The 19557-nt window shown below is 36.5% G+C and overlaps 1 protein-coding gene across 1 annotated transcript in view; it reads right to left on the bottom strand.

The window, feature by feature from the left end:
* The window catches only part of LOC102847854 (probable C-mannosyltransferase DPY19L2-like), a 140149-nt gene that overhangs the window by 57676 nt on the left and 62916 nt on the right, over positions 1 to 19557 (bottom strand). Inside the window, exons 10-12 of the mRNA XM_006887596.1 lie at positions 14842 to 14922; positions 4000 to 4101; positions 2562 to 2633 (exon numbers count right to left, since the gene is read on the bottom strand). Of these exons, the coding sequence (XP_006887658.1) occupies positions 2562 to 2633; positions 4000 to 4101; positions 14842 to 14922 (255 nt within the window). The remainder of the gene's footprint in view (positions 1 to 2561; positions 2634 to 3999; positions 4102 to 14841; positions 14923 to 19557) is intronic.

Genomic DNA, 19557 nt, shown 5'->3' with positions numbered 1-19557 from the left:
TTCCTGCGACCTTTTTTTTTTTTTGGCTAATGACATCAATACAATTTCCACTTCCTCTTTCATTACCATAGGCTCCTGTTCATATTGTACTTCCTGAAATTTTTCAGTGTCAATTAATTCTTGCTAGTACAGTGACTCTGCGTATTTCCTTCATCTTCTTTTGATGCTTTCTGGGTCATTCAATATATTGTCCATAGCATCTTTCAACATTGCGACACAAGGCCTAAATTAGTTTTTCAGTTCTTTCAGCTTGAGAAATGCAGAGTTAGTTCTTCCCTTTTTATTCTCCAATTCCCGCTCTCTGCACATTCCAGTATAATACTTTGCTTTGTCCTCCCGAGCTGCCATTTGAAATTATCTGTTCAGGTCTTTTACTTCAACATACTTTCCTTTAGATTTGACTTCCTGATGCTCCAGTGCAATCTTTGGAGTCTCTTCTGACATCCATTTCCATTTTTCTTTCTCCTCTGTTTTTGTAATGACCTTTTGTTTTCTTCATGGATGATATCCTTGCTATCATCCCACAACTCATCTGGTCTTCTATCATTGGTGTTCAATGCCTCAAACCTATTCTTAAGATGATCATGAAATTCTGATGGAATTGATTCAAGATCCTATCTTGGTTCCTGTGGACGTAGTTTAATCTTTGTCGGCCTCAATTTGAACTTGCATATGAGTAATTGATTATATGACCCACAGTCTGCCTCTGGCCTAGTTTTGTAATAGCAAAATTCAACAGAGCAGTAAACAACAAATAATGGCAAGGATGTGGAGAGAATGGAACACTTATTTACTGCTGGTGGGAGTATAAAATGGTGCAATCCCTATGGATGGTGGTTCCATGCTTTTTCAAAAAGTTGGAAATAGAAATACCATTTGACACAGCAATTCCACTACTGGGGATATACCCTAAAGAAATCAGAGCTGCCACCCAAACAGATGTATGCTCACCCATGTTTATTGCTGTGCTATTCACAATAGCAAAGAGATGGAAGCAACTCAACTGCCCATCAACAAATGAATGGATAGAAAAACTATGGTATATTCTCACAATGGAATACTATGGAGCACTGAAAACAAGGAACTCATAAATTATTACACACCATGGTGAACGCGGAGCACATTATGCTGAGTGCAGTATCTCAGTTACAAATGGATAAATACTGTATAACACCACTGTTATAAAACAGGAATGACATAGGTGTTGGGGGAAAACAAAGAAAGAGGGGATAAATAATGAACACTGCATTGGAACAGATGAAGGAAAGAACTGTTTAAAAGGAATGTATGATTAAGCATTATTTGTATGACAACAGAGCAGAATAAGAGGTGCACAGCAAAGAGGAGTGGGGGAGGGGAGAAGGAGGTAATTATGCAACAGTGAATTTTTTTTTTAAGTGAACTGGGGCGAGTAGGAAGGAAAATGTGCAACAATGAACAAATGAAATCCAAGTTTTCTGTAAACTTTCATTAAAATCATTAATTTTTTTTAAAAGAAGATTCAATCCTTGTCTCAATTTTCTCATAGTGGTGGGCAGCTGAACATCATCTTTTTCCAGTTTCACAATCATAAAGAAGAATACCAAACTTTCTTGATTTTTAAAAATTCCTTCAAATTACCTCTATCCTGACCCTTTCTATGTGGGTATCACGTAATAGAACTCTGGTGATACAACAGAGATAAGAGATAATTATTCTACTGTGAAAGCAAGGGAAATAGAAGAACTCAAAGTGTAAATGTACATACATTGTATGAAACATTATCTAACTTGAAACAGAGAAAACAGTACTTTTGGCAATTTAGAATCACTGTGGTAGTATTGATGTTTTTATTGCAATGCAATCTGACTTAAGACAATTTGTAAACAAGCAGCTCTTCGATTTGAACCACATGCCTTTGAGATGGCAATGCAGCATTTTATAACCAAGCTCTGGATTGACTCACCTTTTGATAATTAGGCTTTTTACAACTAGGCCCTGGGGACCAGCCCTTCAGACAAACCACTTCAAAAACAAGAAATTTTGCTTACACTAGCTTAGAGATAATTTTTTTGTTTTGTGATATAATTTTCTTTTGTTGTGAAAATAGTGAACATGGAGAATATTACTTTTTAAATACTATTCTACAAATTCTTATACATAATGTTTAAATTAATCAACTCTTTTAAAATGATATTTGAATGATATCATATCAAAGTTGTCATGTTCTTTTCTGACATTGCACCTATAATAACTGTAATTTCTTAGTTATCTAAATTTGCTTTTGCTCCTAGAAATTAGAAATGTCTCATATATTTATTCTAGGTTGTCTAAACTGTTAGTGTTGTGTTTCATACATAATAAGTGACCATAAATACTTTATAAAGATTAAATAGAGAATTCCCTTCTCTAATGCAGCTTAAAAAAAAAACTCTAGGTAAAGAAATACATGAGTAAAAAGATATTTTTAGAGAAAATACTAGTTCATCTTAAAAATAAGATATAATTATGTACTATTAATACTAATCTATTGCAGTTCTTAACCTGACAACAAAAAAACCATGACAAAAATTTATAAATACCTTTTTAAAGATTAAACAAGCAATCACCATAACAACTGGAAGCAATAACGTCTTTGTGTATCTCAATGGTGTCTGAAATACAGCAAATTTTTAAAATATTATTTAATTTTAACTAAACTCCACAATGAATGTCTTAATCATAAAAAACCCGATCAATAGAAATATATGAGTTTATCAACCTCTAGGTTCTAATAAAAGAACTAATATAATTATTATAAGAAAAAGTTATATGAAGCATTACACATTTTTAATGACAGAATCAGTACTATTAAATTTAGATATTTCTATAAATTTATTCCATTCTTTGGGTTTTCTGTTTTCTTTAATGACATAAATACTGTTTTAACTATTTGTTCACTGATTTCTGGGTCCTACATTACCATTTCCTGTGTTGGCAATATTTCATGTTTTCAATAGTGTGACTAAAACTGAAAAGGAAGGAAATGAGCCTAACTACCTATCAGTAACTAACCACTGAGAAAACATCAGCTAAATAACTCTTGTGACCTATTACTGTGGTAACTCACTGGCATTGAATTGATTCTGACTCAAAGTGACCCTCCATCAGGTTTTTAAGGCTATGGCCCTCTTGGGGGAAGAAATTGCTTAACTTTTCCCAAAAAAGTGGATGGTGAATTCAAACCACTGACCTTAGGCTATGAGACTGGCACATTGCATTCCTCTCCACAAGGGCTCCTTATTATTGTGTTGGGAGTTGGAAGACCCTGGATGAGATGGACTGACTCAGTGATTGGAGTAATGGGGGTTGGAGACAATGTAATTGGCTCCAGATTGAGCAAGGTTCTGAGCTGTTGTACACATGGTCACTATTACTCACATGTAACGCAATGGCACATAACAACAACTAAATTTTATTATTTTTTAAGAGCAAGAAGAAATCATAGTGACACCATAGTTAAGCATTTGGCTTCCAAGCAAAAGATCAAAATTTCCAACGCAACAAGAGAAAGCTGTGATAATCAATTTGGAATTCCTGGGGAATATTTCTACTGTTTTCTAGGGTCACCACGACCTAGAATCCCTCATCAGCCAAAACAATAATGGGTCATACAATGAGTTAAGCATTCACATGGATTACTTTACTTGGTAAATGTTGCTCACTCTAAATAAGATATCATTTACTCCTTTTACAGACGATCAAACAGCAGAGAAAAGTGATATAATCAACAAAGGCTGCAACAAAACAATAGACTTGAGCATAGTGGAGATCTTGAGTATGGTGCTGGATAGGATGGATAGGTGTTGTTCATAGGGTCAACATTTATCAACTGAACAGTATCTAACAACAACAACAAAAATAAAACATGATGGAAGAAACAAATTAGGTATTCACGTGTGAAATGTTTTAAGCTTCAAATTAAAAATAAAATTTAGGGACAAAAAAAGTCATTGGAAAAAAAATAGAAAATATTCATACCGCTCTTTCCATAAAGTCAAACTCAGGAGCACAGGTATACATGAGGGTATCAAAATCTGTATATCTTAAGATTCTGGCTGTTATTAAGTCACTCAAGCGAATCTAGAATAAAACAAAGTGAAATTAATTAAAATTATAAAAATAATTACAGTCAGCTATTTTGATGTAATAACAATACACTAAAGTCTATATAGTAAAAAGGTGTAAGACAGCTGTCTATTAAAGGTAAAAAACATACAATTAAGCAAATATTTTATTTATTGATCTGAATTGTGATAATAACTAAACAACAAAAGATAAAAACCAAGACAAATTAAAAGTAGAAAAAAGTAATAAAGTGAGTAAGTAAAGTAAATGATAAATTAGTTAACTAAACTCAGTACTTGCTGGGAAAAATTAGAATTTAGCTAATCAGGAATTTTATATCATATCCCACCACTCATCTGTCAATTTATCGTATTATGGTGCTCTTAAGTGTTGCTGTGAGGCCAGAAGTTATACCACTGGTATTTCAAATACCAGCAGGGCTACCAAGATGAAAATATTTCAACTCAAGTGCCAGAGGCAGGAATAGCCATCTACTTCTGAAATAAAGGGCTAGTAAAAGCCTTACAAAAAGCAGTGGAGCATTGCCTTATATAGCTGCACCAGAATAGAGAGTTCAAGATTACAACAACATGCATGAGCTAAATCATCATAAAAATATATTGCACATGAAAAATTAGGGAAATGTATATATAGTGGAAGCAGGAGTGGCATCCACGTCCTAAACAACATGTGTCTGGAAACTATGAACTTGTCGAAATGACGATAGCTATAGAAAGGCTTCAGGTCTTTTGTTCATAGGGTTGCTATGAGTCATGCTTGACTCGACAGCAATCAACAACCACAACAGAAGCTCTGGTGAAAAATAAGGCTCCAAGTTGGTGTTGTTTGGTGCCATCAAGTTGAGTACAATTCATAGTGACCCTATGAACAGCCAATCTGAATATTCTCCTATCCTGTGCCATCCTCACAATCTCTGACACACTCAAGCCCATTGCTACAGTCACTGTGTCATCCCACCTGGTTGAGGGTCTTCCTTTTTCTTGCTGCCCCTCCACCTTCCCAAACATGATGTCCCTCTCCAAGAAATAGCCTCTTCCAGTAACATGCTCAAATATGTGAGGCAAAGTTTCATCATCTTTGCCTCCAAGGAGCACACTGGCTGCACCTTCTCCAAGACACGTCTGCTTGTTCTTTTTGATAGTCCATGGTATATCCAGCCCTCTTCTCCAACATCACAGTTCAAAGATATTAATTCTTCTTCTGTTATCTTTATTCCCAATTGAGATATTAAAACGAACAAATGCAACACTGAGAATGCTTATTAATCGTGGTAAGAAATTGTAAGAAAACTACCTGACTAGGTGACTAGAAGAGAAACAAATTTATGCTCATACCAAGGAAAGATGAAAATTATAGACCTATATTATTAGTCACATTCAAGTAAAACTGCATTGAAGATAATTTTAAAAAGATTGAAGCAGTGACAGAGAACTGCTAGAAATTCAAGCTGGATTCAGAAAAGGCCATGAAACAAGGGATACTGTTTCTGACATCAGATGAATCTTGGCTGAAAGCAGAGATGACCAGAAAGTTGTTTACTTGCCTTTTACTGATTATGTAAAGGCATTCTACCGCACATATAGATCATAAGAAATTATGGACATATGGCGTTTCCAGGCACTTATTTATGCTCATGTAGAACCTGTACATAGACCAAAAATCAGATGTTTTAACAGAATAAGGGGGAAGAATATGATTTAATTTTAGGATCTGATTGTAGATCACAATAAATTGTGCCTAACACAGCGAAGAATGTGAATCCCAGAATACTTCACTGTGCTCACGTAAAGCCTATACTTAGACCAGAGAGTAGTCATCTGAACAGAGCAAGGAAACACTGCATGGTTCAAAATCAAGAAAGGTGTGAATCAGGAGTGTGTCCTTTCTCCACACCTCTTTCTCAATCGATATGCAGAAAAAATCATTTGGGAGGCTGGACTTTATGAAGAAGAATGTGGTTTCAGGGCTGTAGGAAGAGTCATCAACAACCTGCATTATGCAGATGACACAACCTTGCTTGCCAAAACTAAGAACTTGAAGCATTTGCTGCAGAAGATCAAAGACTGCAGTCTTCAATATAGATTGAAGCTCAACATCAAGAAAAAGATTCTTACCACCAAGTGAAATGGAAGGATCATGATAGATGGAGAAGAGACTGAGATTGTAAATAATTTCATCTTGTTCAGATCCACAATCAACAGTCTTGGCACCAGCAGTCAGGAAATCAAAAGATGAGTTGCACTGGAAAAGTCTGCTTTCAGGGACCACTCTAGAGGCCTAAGAATCATGTCATTCTAGAGACTAAAGTATGCCTGATACAAACCATGGTCTTCTCAATTAGGTGCTATGTATCTGAGAGCTGGCCAATGATTAAGGATGACCGAAGAAGAATCGATACCTTTGAGTTGTGGTGCTGTAGGAGAGTATTAGACTGCCAAGAGAACAAACAGGTTTTTCTGGGAGAGGATGAAACCAAGTTGCTCCTTGGTGACAAAGATTGTGAAGCTCCGTCCCACATACTTTGGTATGTTGCTAGAAGATATCAGTCCTTAGAGCATCATGCTTCAAATGGCAGAGGGCCAGCACAGGAGAGGAAGACCCTGAATGAGATGTTGATTGTATCAACGGGGTCAGGTGTGTCAGTGACAGAGAGATTGGCTCAAGATAGGGCAGAGTTCACAGCTATTGTTCTTAGGGTCGCCATGAGTTGTATTCCAATGGCACATAATAAAAATGTATATGAGATGGCACATAGTAAAAATGTGTATCAGTGTTACATTCTCCCAGAATATTTACTTAATCTGTATGCTAAACAAATAATCCAGGAGGATGGACTACATAAAGAACTATAATTGAGACTGAAGAAAGACTCATTAACAAGCTGCAGTTAACATACCTTGTTTACTGAAAAATAAGAGGACTGATACAGCTCAGTCTTTTAGTTTAGACTACACTTTAATAAAAAGAAAACAAAAATCCTCACAACTTTATTTGTTAAACATGAAAGTCATAATAATAAGTGAAGATACTGAGGTTATCAAGAATTTAATTTTACTTGGATTCAAAATCAATAAGGATGGAAGCCTCAGTGAAAAAAAAATCAAGCAATGTAATGCAATGGGCAACTCTGCTGCCAGTGACCTTTACAAAGAGCTGGAGAGCAAAGAGGACTAAGGTGTAACAGTCATGTTAGTTTCAATTGCCCCGTATACATGTGAAGGGTTGTTGTTATTCTTATGTGCTGTTGAGTCGCTTGCAACTCATAGTGACCCTATGTACAACATATCTTAACTCTGTTCAGTCCTGTGACAATCGCACTGTCTCTGAAACTCCCATCCCAATCACCCCAGTCACTGAATCAACCCACCTCATAGAGGGCCTTCCCCTCCTGCACTGTTCCTCCACCCTCCCAAGCATTATGTCCCTCTCCAAGGACCGGTCATCTCTCCTTACAACTTGTCCAAATTATTTTTAGACAGAGCCTCATAATCCTTGCCTCCAAAGAGGCACCCGGTTTGACCCTTTCCAGGATGAATCTGCTTGTTTTCCTCAATACTCTTCTCCAGCACCACAGCTCAAAGGCATCAGTTCTCCTTCTATCCTCCTTGGTCACTGTGCAACTCTCTGATGGATAACAAGTGATAGCAAAGACCATGGCCTGTACCAGACACACCTTAGTCTCCAGAGAGACACCATTGCTCTTCAGTACTTTGGAGAGGTCCCGAACAGCAGACTTTCCCATCGCAATATGCCTTTTAATTTCCTGGCTACTGGTACCAAGAATGTTGACTGAAGCCAAGCAAACTGAAGCTGTGAACAGTCTCAAGCTTTTCACTATCCATCCTGATGCTGCCAATTGGTCCAATGGTGAGAATCTTTGTCTTCTTGACATTGAGCCTCAATCCATATTGCAGGCTGCAGTCGTTGACCCTCTGCAGCAGGCGCTTCAGGTCCTCTTCAGTTTCAGCAAGTACGGTTGTGTCATCTGCATAATGCAGATTGTTAATAGATCTTCCACCAATCTTGACCCCACATTTCTCCTCATAGAGCCCAGCCTCCCAGATAATCTGTTCTGAATACAGGTTGAAAAGGTATGGAGATAGGACACATCCCTGGCGTACGCCCTTACCAATTTTGAACCATGCAGTGTTTCCTTGCTCTGTTCTGACAACTGCCTCCTGGTCCAGGTATAGGTTTTGCATTAGAATGATCAAGTGTTCTGGGATTTCCATTCTTCTCAGAGTCAGCCACAGTTTGTTATGATCCACACAGTCAAATGCCTTTGCATAGTCAATGAAACACAGATCATTGAAAAAGGAAGACTGAAGAATGAATGCCTTTGATTTGTGGTGCTGGTAAAAAATATCAAATATATCATTTGTCTATGGGACTAATAATAAGTTGCACTGCCAAGCCAAAGACGTTGTTGTTGTTAGGTGCTATTGAGTCAGCTATGACTCATAGAAACAGATCTGAACCCTGTCCAATTTTGTGCCGTCCTCACAATCTGTGACACATTCAAGTCCTTTGACACAATCACTGTGTGAGGGTTTTCCTTTCCTTCTATGTCACTCCACCTTGATGCAAGCATGATACTCCTCCTCCAAGGAACAGCCTCTCCTAGCAACATGCCCAAAGTATGTGAGATGACACCTTTTTTGTCACCTTTGCTTCCTAGGAGCACTCTGGCTGCATTGTCTCCAAGACTTACCTGTTTTAGCAGTCCATGGGAAATCCAATTCACTTCTTTGACACCAAAGTTCAAAGGTAGTAATTCTTTTTCTGTCATCCTTATTCATTGTCCAGCTCTCAGATGCATAAGAAGCGACTGAAAAGACCACAGCCTGAATAAGGTGCACCTTAGTCCCCAAACTGACATCATTGCTCCTCAGTAATTTAGAGAAATCCATGACTGTAGACTTTCTCAGTGTAATACATCCCCTGATCTCTTTTCTGGCTGACTGACTGGAAGAGATCCATATTTGCTCCTATTCCAATATCAAGTGTACTGACTGTGGATCCAAGTAAGATAAAGTGGTTGACAGTTTCAATTTTTCCTCCATCTATCATAATGTTGTCAATCATTCCAGTGGCAAAGATTTTTGTTTTTTTGATGTTGATATGCAATCCATATTTAAGGCTGCAGTGTTTTATTGTGCAGCAAGTACCTCAGGTCCTCCTCACTTTTAGCAAGCAAGGTTGTGTCACCTGCATAACGGAGATATTGATGAATCTTCCATCAATCCTGATGACACATTGCTCTTCATAGAGTCCAGCTTCCTGAATAATTTGCTCAGCATACAGATTAAATGGGTACAGAGAAAAGCCACAATCCTAACACACACCTTTAAAAACTATGCAGTGTTCTCTTGCTCCATTTACACAACAGCCTCTTGTTCTAGATATAGTTTGCAGACATAATTAAGTGTTCTGTGATTCACCATTCTTCTTAATGTTAGGCATTATTTGTTATGATTCACATGGCTAAATGCTTTTGTATAGTCAATAAGCACAAATAGACATTCTAGTATTCTGATATTCTTTGCTTTCAGCCAGGATCCATATGGCACCAGCAATGATACCCCTAGTTCCACATCTTCTAAACTCACCGTGAATTTCTGGCAGTTCTTTATGTACTGTTCTAGCTATTTTTTAATGATCTTCAATAGTATTTTGCTTGCATGTGGTATTACTGATCTTGTTCAAGAATTTCCACATTCGGTTGTATTAGCTTTCTTGGGAATAGGAACAAATATGGATCTCTTCCAGTCAGTCAGCCAGGCAGCTGTCCTCCAAATTTCCTGGCACAGGCTGGTAGGCATGTCTAGGGTTGCATCTGTCATTTTAAACATGTCAACTGGTATCTCATAGATTCCTGCTTTTTAAAAAAAACTTCTATTTGTTTATTTACAAAGTTTGTTTACATTGTGTTTCACAGTATTTTTTCATTCACCTTGTGTTTCATACAATTATTCCGATTCTTGGGATCTTTTTGCCAATACTTTCACTGAGGTTTAAGCTTCTTTCCTAGAAAATTTCATATGATGCTTCCTTAACTACTTCAGTGTCATCTAATTCTTTTTGGTACAGTGATTCTGTGTATTTTCTCTGTCTTCTTTTGACATTTCATGGATCAAGATTTTGCCCCATAGCATCTCTAAGTATGGCCACTCAAGGTTTAATTTGTTCCTCAGTTCCTCTTTTTTAAAATTTTTATTGCAATTTTAACGAAAATTTACAGAAAGTTTTCACTCATTCATTGATTCATTGTTGCACATTTTCCTCTCTCCCCATCCCTTACCACTCCCCAATTCACTTTGCAGTGCACCTCTTGTTCCACATTGTTGTCATATATATAATGCTTCCTGTTGGATAGTTCTTCCCCTTATCTTTTCAAGCAAGAGAAATGCTGAGAAAGTTCTCTTTTTATACGTAGCTTGTCTTCTCAAGCTGCCTTTTAAAAATTGATATTATTCTATACTGTTTTACATGCAAAGTTCATAAAGTTCATCTTTTTAAATCTTCTGTTCAGCTCTTTTACTTCAGTATCTCTTCCCTTTGTTTTGGCGTCTTGACACTCTAGAGCTATTTTCAGGGTCTCTATTATAGTTCTTCCGTTCTCCTGTGTCTTTGTAATAATCTTTTGTTCCCTTCTTGGATGACAGCATCTCACAACTCATCCAGTCTTCAATCATTAGTGTTTAGGGCCTCAAGCCTATTCTTAAGATCATTTTTGGGTTTTTGTTGTTGATTTTTTCATCATTTTTGTTTATTTACAAAATTAAAATACATTGTTTTTCACACCAGATTCTTCCAATTTCCCTTACTCCTCCATCAAATTGCACAGCCCATGATTAATTTCCCCCCTACACACCCCACACCTTGTCATCCCTCTGCTTCCACTTGCCCCTCCCTGCCTTGGATCCTCTCCTCATACTCATTCTACAGTAATGACTTTATATAGTATTTGTCTTTGTGGAACTGAGTTAATTCACTCAGTATAATGCCCTTCAGTTTCTCCCCATTAGATAATAATTTATAAAATCATTACTCCTGGATGCTGCATAGTATCCATTGCATGAATATACCATAATTTCTCAATTCATTTGACTGTGGTTGGATATTTGGGCTGGTTCCATGTTCTTACAATGGTGAATAACCATTCATCAATTTTATCCTCTCCAGAGTGTACATTTCTGGCTGTATCTGGCAATCTCTTTATACCACAGACGAGGCCTCCTAAGCTTGAGTCCAGTTTGCCTCAGATGAACTTTTATGGGTTTGGGGTTGTGTGTGTGTGTGTGTGTGTGTGTGTGTGTGTTTAAAATAATTTTAATGAACATTTTCAGAGATTTTGGATTTCCATTAAATCAGTGCTGCACTTCCTTCCCTGCCCAGGCCTCCCCCGCCAACCTCCAGTTCGCTCCTCTCTTTGAAAAGTAAAAGAAAAACTCCCTCCCTGATATACAATCCCCCACACCCAGGCAGGATAGATTCAGGATTGGTTCTTATGGACTAGTTTTAATTTTCTTCAGTTTCAATTTAAACTTGCACATGAGTAATTGATGGTCACCTGGCCTGGTTTTGACTGCTGGTATGGAGCTTCACCAATGATTTTTTTTCTTTTTCTACAGATGTAATCAATCTGATTCCTATGCAGTCCATCAAGTAAAGTCCATATATAAAATTGTCATTTGTGGTGTGTTTGTATTTTTTCTATTTTTTTTAAAAAAACTTTATACTGGTTTACTTACAAAGTTTGTATTCACTGTTTTTCACACCATATCTTTCTCCTTTCCTTTACCAACCCCTCCCTCCACCTATATAACTGTGTGACCTTATGATTATGCTAAGTGAATGAACTCAGTCTCATAAAGACAAATAGTGTATAAGACTATTATTGTAGAATGAGTATGAAGATCCAAGGGGGTGTTGTGCTTAGTCATTTGTGTTTTTTAGAAAAGGTATTTGTGATTAATAAATAATTGAACTTACAAAATTCGATCATTCTACTTCCAACCCAATTTCTGTCACCAAGTCTGTATTTTATGACTACCATTACTTCATTGTTTCCAACTTTTTCATTTCCACTCCACTGGTGATTTCCCTAACTGCCAATTATCATTAGCACATCTTGATTGAATGTTTGGTAAATTTCAGACTTCAAAATTTGACAAAAATCTTCAATTTCCTCCTCTTTGGCTTTAGTTGTTGGTACCTATATTTGAATAATAATAATACTACTAACAGGTCTTCTCTGTATGCATGTGGATAATATTATCACAATACTGTACTTTAGGATAGAACTTAAAATTGTCTTTTTAAGTATGAATGCAACACTATTTTTCTTCTAGTTTTTGTTCTCGGCGTAGCATAATGTTGTCTGATGCAAAGTGGCCAAAGCCAGTCTCACTAATTCCTAGAATGTCAATGTTCATTTGTTCCATTTCATTTTTCTTAACTTCTAGTTTTCCAACAGTCATACTTGTTCATTCCATGTTCCAACTAGTTAAGGATGTTTGAAGCTGTTTCTTCTCATTTTGATTGACTTCCAATCTGGACTCTACCTTTAATATACTATCTCTCCATGTCCATATATTGTTCATATTGTTCTCAAAGGCCTGTTATTTCAACAAGGAATTCCAATAATCATTATGCAAAGCTAGACTAAAAAAGTAAATGTACTATAAAATTTTTATAAATGTGATCATGCATGGAAATTGATAATGACCATAACTGGCTGTTTAAAGAGTATGGACTTTGAAAAAAAGAAAATAAAGGATATGTACTATAAATCATTTGATAAAGCTGAAGTAGTTTCAGGAGGATAAGGTAGCTGTAAACTGGAAAGTACAAGAGAAATTTATCAGATATTATTGTATGATACACTCATGTATGTTTATCTATAAGCAGAAAATATTGAAAATCAAAAGTAAATTGGTGCTTCTTTTATTCTACAGAAAATTTGTTAAAAGTATTTGGTGTGCAATCAGTTTCACTTCTAGATGGCCCTTCTTGTGATGGAGTCACAATTTTACAAAAGATTAATCCACTATGCAAATGGCATGTGTAAGTGATTTTTGGCCAACTGGTGGGTTATTATTCAAATTAAGTGATTGTGGACTATTAAGGGGTTTATTCCATTTCTGTTCCTTGAACAGTACTTGAAATTGACAGGATGTAAATATAGGGTCACTATGAGTCAAATGTGACTCAACGCACATAACAAAAATAACGGCTGATTTACATAAAATGCAATCCAGTACCAAAAAGAAAAGCCTAGACTGAAGTGCATTCTTTGGGCCAAGGTGGAGCAAGAACCACACTAGATCCATAAGAGAAAATGCTAAGACTGAGGAAAGAAGGGTTGGCAGGTATAGCAGATCCTAGTAACAGAGAAGCTACAGCAGCAATACAAGCCTCAAGCACCACAAACCACCGTAGCAGGCTTTCCAGTCCACTCAGTGAGGCAGGGCTAAGTGCCTCTGTGATTGTTGGAATCCTCCAACAGCTCAGTGGAGAAAAGATGGGACAATTTCATTCCATCAATTTATCACCTCCAAAAACTTGCTGAATGGTCAGTTATGAGTCACTACCATCTTGAAGGTAATGAGTCTTTTGAGATGCCTGAAGGCTCCTTTATGGAAACAGATTGATAAAGTGACTGCAATAATAGCTTCAATACAGCAACAAACGTGAGGAGAGTGCAAGACTGTGCAGTTTTTGTTTTATTGTATAGGGATTTGCTACCAGTTGAAACCAGGGAGCTCCGATGGCTTAGTGATAAGGAGGAGTGCTGCCAAACCAAAGGCAAACAGTTCAAATCCACCAGTTACTCCAAGGAAGAAAGATGGGAATTCTCCTTCCGTGAAATTTACTGCCTCTAAAACCCAGAAGCAGGGTTGGTTCTGACTCAGTGATATACAATAACAGAAAATTAGTGGAAACCAATTCAACAGCACCTAACATCAACAGTTCTATATCTCAAACCTGATTCTGAAATGTAGCCTATAACCATCCTAGTGTATCTATAATTTATGCATGGTCTATAAATTCCATATGGTAAATGAAACAAGTTATGGGATGCAGCAGAGAAATAGAGTGCTGTACTAGAGGATGGCATCAGAAATGAAGAATTTAACAAATACAGGTATACCCGACCTCCTCTCACAGGAACCAACTTTTTGGTAAGGTTTATTTCACTACTTTAGTGAATTTAGATGGCTTTTGATGCTAGCTTTTAGCACTTAAGAAAGGCTAATAATTAAGACATTATTACCAAAAAATAGAAACATCATACATGAGAGGTGATTTACATGTGGTTTGATGGGTTTTGTTTTATTTAAGACAAAAAGTTAGGATAATTTTCACATTATCAGTTTATATGAAAAGAACTTTAAAAACACAAGCCACATCTTAATATTAGTCCTTAACTAGAAATACCTAGAACTATATTGAGACTAATTCAATGAGCTAGAATTTACAACCCATCATTTTAGAGACACAGTTAAATCTAGATCAATATATTTATTAACATTTGTGGCTATTATTTTCCTAACAAAGTTGATGAAATCTTAGAATTTTAAAATTATGATGTTGATTCTACCAAAAATGAGCTTGAGAATCTTGAATGAGGAATTTCTAGGAAGGAAAGCAACCAGAAGAGATGAATTCATTGTTTCCATCAGCTACATAATCACAAGAATTTTCAGGTGATAAATGGAAAGTACTTACATGATCCGAAACACCTAAGATTTTAGATGTCAAAATTTTCAAAATAATTGTTCCAAACCACCAAATGCAACCTTGAATTAGCTAGAAAATAAATTAAATACATAGGTATTAGGTACTAAAAAATACAAATTACTCAGAATATTCATCAACATCTATACATGATAGACAATTTTTAATCATGCAAGTTATCTTAAGTAGTGAGGTCTTTAAAAAGGATAAAAACATATTTTAGAGTATTTTAAGGGAAAAAATTGAAATTGATGCCACTGTATAAAATATATAGCAATATTAAAGTTCTACATGTCCTAAGTATATAATAATTTCTAAAAAGTTACATCTTTTCAATTTCTGTTGAGAGAACAGAAGAATTAGTTTTTCTCAAATTATTATTTTCAAGCAGAAAAACATATTCACCCAAACCATTATGATAAAATTTATCTTAACACCTCTGAGGCAATAAAATTTTATGGAATCTTCTTTGATCAAGAGGAATTTGAAGCTGAAAGTTTGTCTGTATTTCTTTTTTTATAAATTTAAGGTTGACAAATAATATTATTTATATAATCAATGATAAACATATTGTTTTATAACATTATCATTTATTAATATTATTGATTAATTATAATGTTTAATCAGATCCTTAATGTGTGTTGTCTTTCCCTTCCTCCAATTTATCTATTTATTATTTAATGACTAATAATTAGGATATAAGACCACTATTACAACAGAAATCTGGAGGACAACTACTTGGCCAACTGACTAGAAGAGATTCATATTTATTTCCATTCCAATAAAAAAGGTGACCTGACAAAAGTGTGTAAATTATCAAACAATATTACTAATACCACACATTAGCAAAATCCTGCTGAAGATTATCTAGAAACAACTAGAACAGAGAACTATCAGAAATAAAAGCTGGGTTTAGAAGAAGTCATGGCACTAGAGGCATTATTGCCAATGCCAGATGGATCGTGACCGAAATCAAAGAGTACTAGAAGAATGTCTATTTGTGTTTCACTGACCATGCAAAGACATTTGACTGTGTGGATCACAACAAACTGTTGCTAACTTTGAAGAGAATGGTAACCCCAGAACACTTGATTGTGCTTATGCAAAACCTATACTTGGATTAGGAAGCAGTCCTCAGAAAAGGGCAGGGAAACACAGATGCATCCTGTCTCCAAACTTTTCAACCTATATGCAGAACAGATCATTTGGGAAGCAGGGTTTTATGAGGAGGAATGTGACATTGGGACTGGTGGAAGACTCATCCACAACCTACATTATGCAGATGACATAACCTTGCTTGTGGAATCTGACAAAGACCTGAAGGGCTTGCTGCAGAACATCCAGGACTGCAGCTTTCAATATGGACTGAAGCTTAAAATCAAGAAAACAAAGACTCTCACCACTGTACCAACTGACAATACCGTGATACATGGAGAAGATATTGAGGTTATTAACAATTACAGCTTGCTTACCTCTACAATCAACACTCTTGGCACCAGCAGTCAGGACATTAAAAAATTAATTGCATTGGGAAAATCTGCTGTCAGGGACCCCTCCAGAGTGCTGAAAAGCAAAAATGTCTATCTAGAGACTATGGTGTGCCTAATCTGGGTCATGACCTTCACAATTACTTGTTATGTTTGAGAGAGTTGAACAATGACTTAAAGATGACAGAAGAATAATTAATGTCTTCAAATTGTGGTTCTGGAAAAGAGTCTTGAACATACCATGGACTGCCAAGAAAACAAAAATGTCTGTCTTGGAGAGAGTGAAATCAAGTCTCTCCTTGGAGGCTAGGATTTTGAAGCTCTGTCTCACATACTTTGGGAAGGTGGCCAGGAGAGACCAGCCCGTGGAGAAGGACATCATACTTAGAAGGGTAGAGGGGCAGTGCAGGAAAGTAAGATCCCAGATGAGATAGATTGATACAGCAACTGGGGCAATGGGTGCTAGTGTGTCAGAATTAGTGAGACTGGCACAGGACAGAAAAGGTTCAGAGCTGCTGTACATAGGTTCACAAGTGACTTGACAGTTTGTAATAACAACAACATTATAAAAAGCTAACAAAAGGTTTACTCACATATAGAAGCAATTTTGGAGTTTAACACTGATGACAAAAGAGGAAGAGGGGCATAAAATTAATAAATAGACAAAGAGAAAGACAAAGAACCAAAGAACAAAATGGGCAACGGACATGGATAGAAACTTCATCAAAGAAGACATTCAGAGGCCAACAAACACATGATCTTTAACTATTATTGTTGACGTTAGGTTCCACTAAGTCAACTAAGGCTCATAGCGATGCTATGAACAATAAATCTAAACCTTGCCCTGTCCTATGGTATCCTCATAATTTCTATGATGTTTGAGCCCATTGTTACAGTCACTGTCAGTTAATGTCATTGAGGGTCTTACTCTCATTCATCCACCTCTACCTTTCCAAGTATGATGTCTCCTTCCAAGGACTGGCCCCTCTTGACAATGTTTTCAAAATATGTGAGACAAAGTTTCACCACCATTGCCTCTTAGAAGCACTCGGGTTGCACTTGCTCCAAGACAGACTTGTCTCTTCTTTTGGCAGTCCTTTGGATATTCCACACTCTTCTCCAATACCATAATTAAAAAAAATTCTTCAGTCTTCCTTTTTCCTTGTCCAACTTTTAGATGCAAAGGAAGTAAATGAAAAATATCATGGTGATCCATTCTCTTCTTGTCTCTGTTACAGACTGTCTTTAGAAAGGAATGAAAGTGACCTGCATTGCTGACAAGCCCTGTCATGCTGATAAGTGATCTACTGGTGAAGGGAACGTGAGGCAGCAAGCCAGACTCCACCATGACCTCATGACGTACACAACTGACAAGAAAGAGAGGCAGCAAACTAGATTCTGCAAGTGGCAAGAGGAAAAGAGCAAGGTTCAGTGTGCACTCCACCTGTGCAGCATTAGAAATCAAGCAATAACAATCGACCAGCAACCCACCAACAACATACCCAGATAACAAATATAATTACACAGATAACCCATTAGCTAGTATACACACACCCCAAAAGAAAATAGATTATTCAAAAAATCTACCTACAAGACCACCATCACCACAATATCCTGGAAGAAGTCAATGACATCAAACCTCACAGAAAATCAAACAAGATGCCACTCAAAAAAAGTGATCAAAACACAGAGTCTGTGAACCTCCTGGAGGAGGAAAGACTGATAGAAACTCTCTGACATGGAACTCAGAAGAACAATGATCAACAGTTTTCAGTGGATGAAAGAAAGATACAAAGAACTGAAGAACGCTACAAGCAAAAATCTAGAAGAACAAAATATTAAACCAAAACAACCCATGACAAAGTAGATAAAACCAATGAAGTAATAGAAATCATATAAAAATGAGAAACAGCAATTCTGAATAATATAACCAATATTTCAGAAGCTTCAAGAGGGACTGGGAGCACAAGTGAAGAAACGAACTCAGAAAAAACAAAACAGAAGCTAAAGCAAGGTTCAGTATGCAAAACAGCAAATAAAAAGGAAAGAAAAATTTAAAGCCAAAGAATTATGTGTGATAGTATAAAGAGGAATAACATACATGTAATTGGAATTTCAGTATAAGAAGCAGAAAAATAAGCACTGAAAAAATTGTGGAAGAGTTACTAGAGAAAAACTTTTCAAGTATAACGAAAAATGAGAAAATATACAGCCAAAAGGCTGAGCAAACCCCAAACAGAATAGACTACAAAGAAAAACAACAAGGCTTTTCATAGTCAAATTCTCCGATATCAAAGAAGAGCATTCTGAAAGCAAGTAGAGTATATAAGGGAATAAATAAGATTAAGCTTTGATTTCTCAGAGGAAATTATGGAAACAGGAAGTTTGAGACATATACAAAATGTTCAAAGAAACTGTCAACTGAGAATCCTATAACAGCAAAATTCTCAATCAAATATGATAGTGAGATGAGAACATTCTCAGAAAAGTAAAAATTAAGGGAGCTAGTGAAACCAAGAAGGTATTTGCAATGAATAAATCATTGAATGTGCAGCACTCTAACATTCTATCTCCAGCCTCATTTCTCTCGCCGAGCCTGTTTTCCAGCTACTGATCCTTCTTCCCTGTTCCCAACTTTTGCATTCTAGTCGCCCATTATTATTAATGCATCTTGATTGTATGTTTGATCAATTTCTGACTGCAAAAGTTTGTAGAAATCTTCCATTTCCTCCTCTTTTGGCACTAGTTGTTGGTGCATACATTTGAACGATAGTGGTATTCACTGGACTTTCTTTTATGAGTATGGATATTATCCTGTAGCTCACCACATTGTATTTCAGGATAGATCTAGAAATGACTTTTTAAATTATGAAACCAACTCCATTTTTTCTCACCTTTTCATCCCCGGCATAGTAAAACATATGATCATCTGATTCAAAATGTTCCATGCCAAGCCATCTCATTTCACCAATACCTCCTATGTCAATATTTATGTGTTCCATTTGGAGAAGCTCAATATCAGCAGTGAAACTAAACTGGGTGCTGACTGTGGGACAGACCACCAACTACTCATACACAAGTTCAAGCTGAAGTTGAGGAAAATTAAATCAAGTCCACGGGAACCAAAATTTGACCTTAAGTCTGTCCGACTCAAATTGCAAAATCATCTCAGGAACAGGTTTGAGGCCTTGAGCACCAATGAGCTCTGGGAGGATATCAA

Source organism: Elephantulus edwardii, unplaced genomic scaffold (assembly GCF_000299155.1).
Source record: "Elephantulus edwardii isolate Elephantulus edwardi_28Jun2011 unplaced genomic scaffold, EleEdw1.0 scaffold00059, whole genome shotgun sequence".
Lineage (NCBI taxonomy): Eukaryota > Metazoa > Chordata > Mammalia > Macroscelidea > Macroscelididae > Elephantulus > Elephantulus edwardii.
This window is presented reverse-complemented; position numbering and strand designations above follow the sequence as displayed.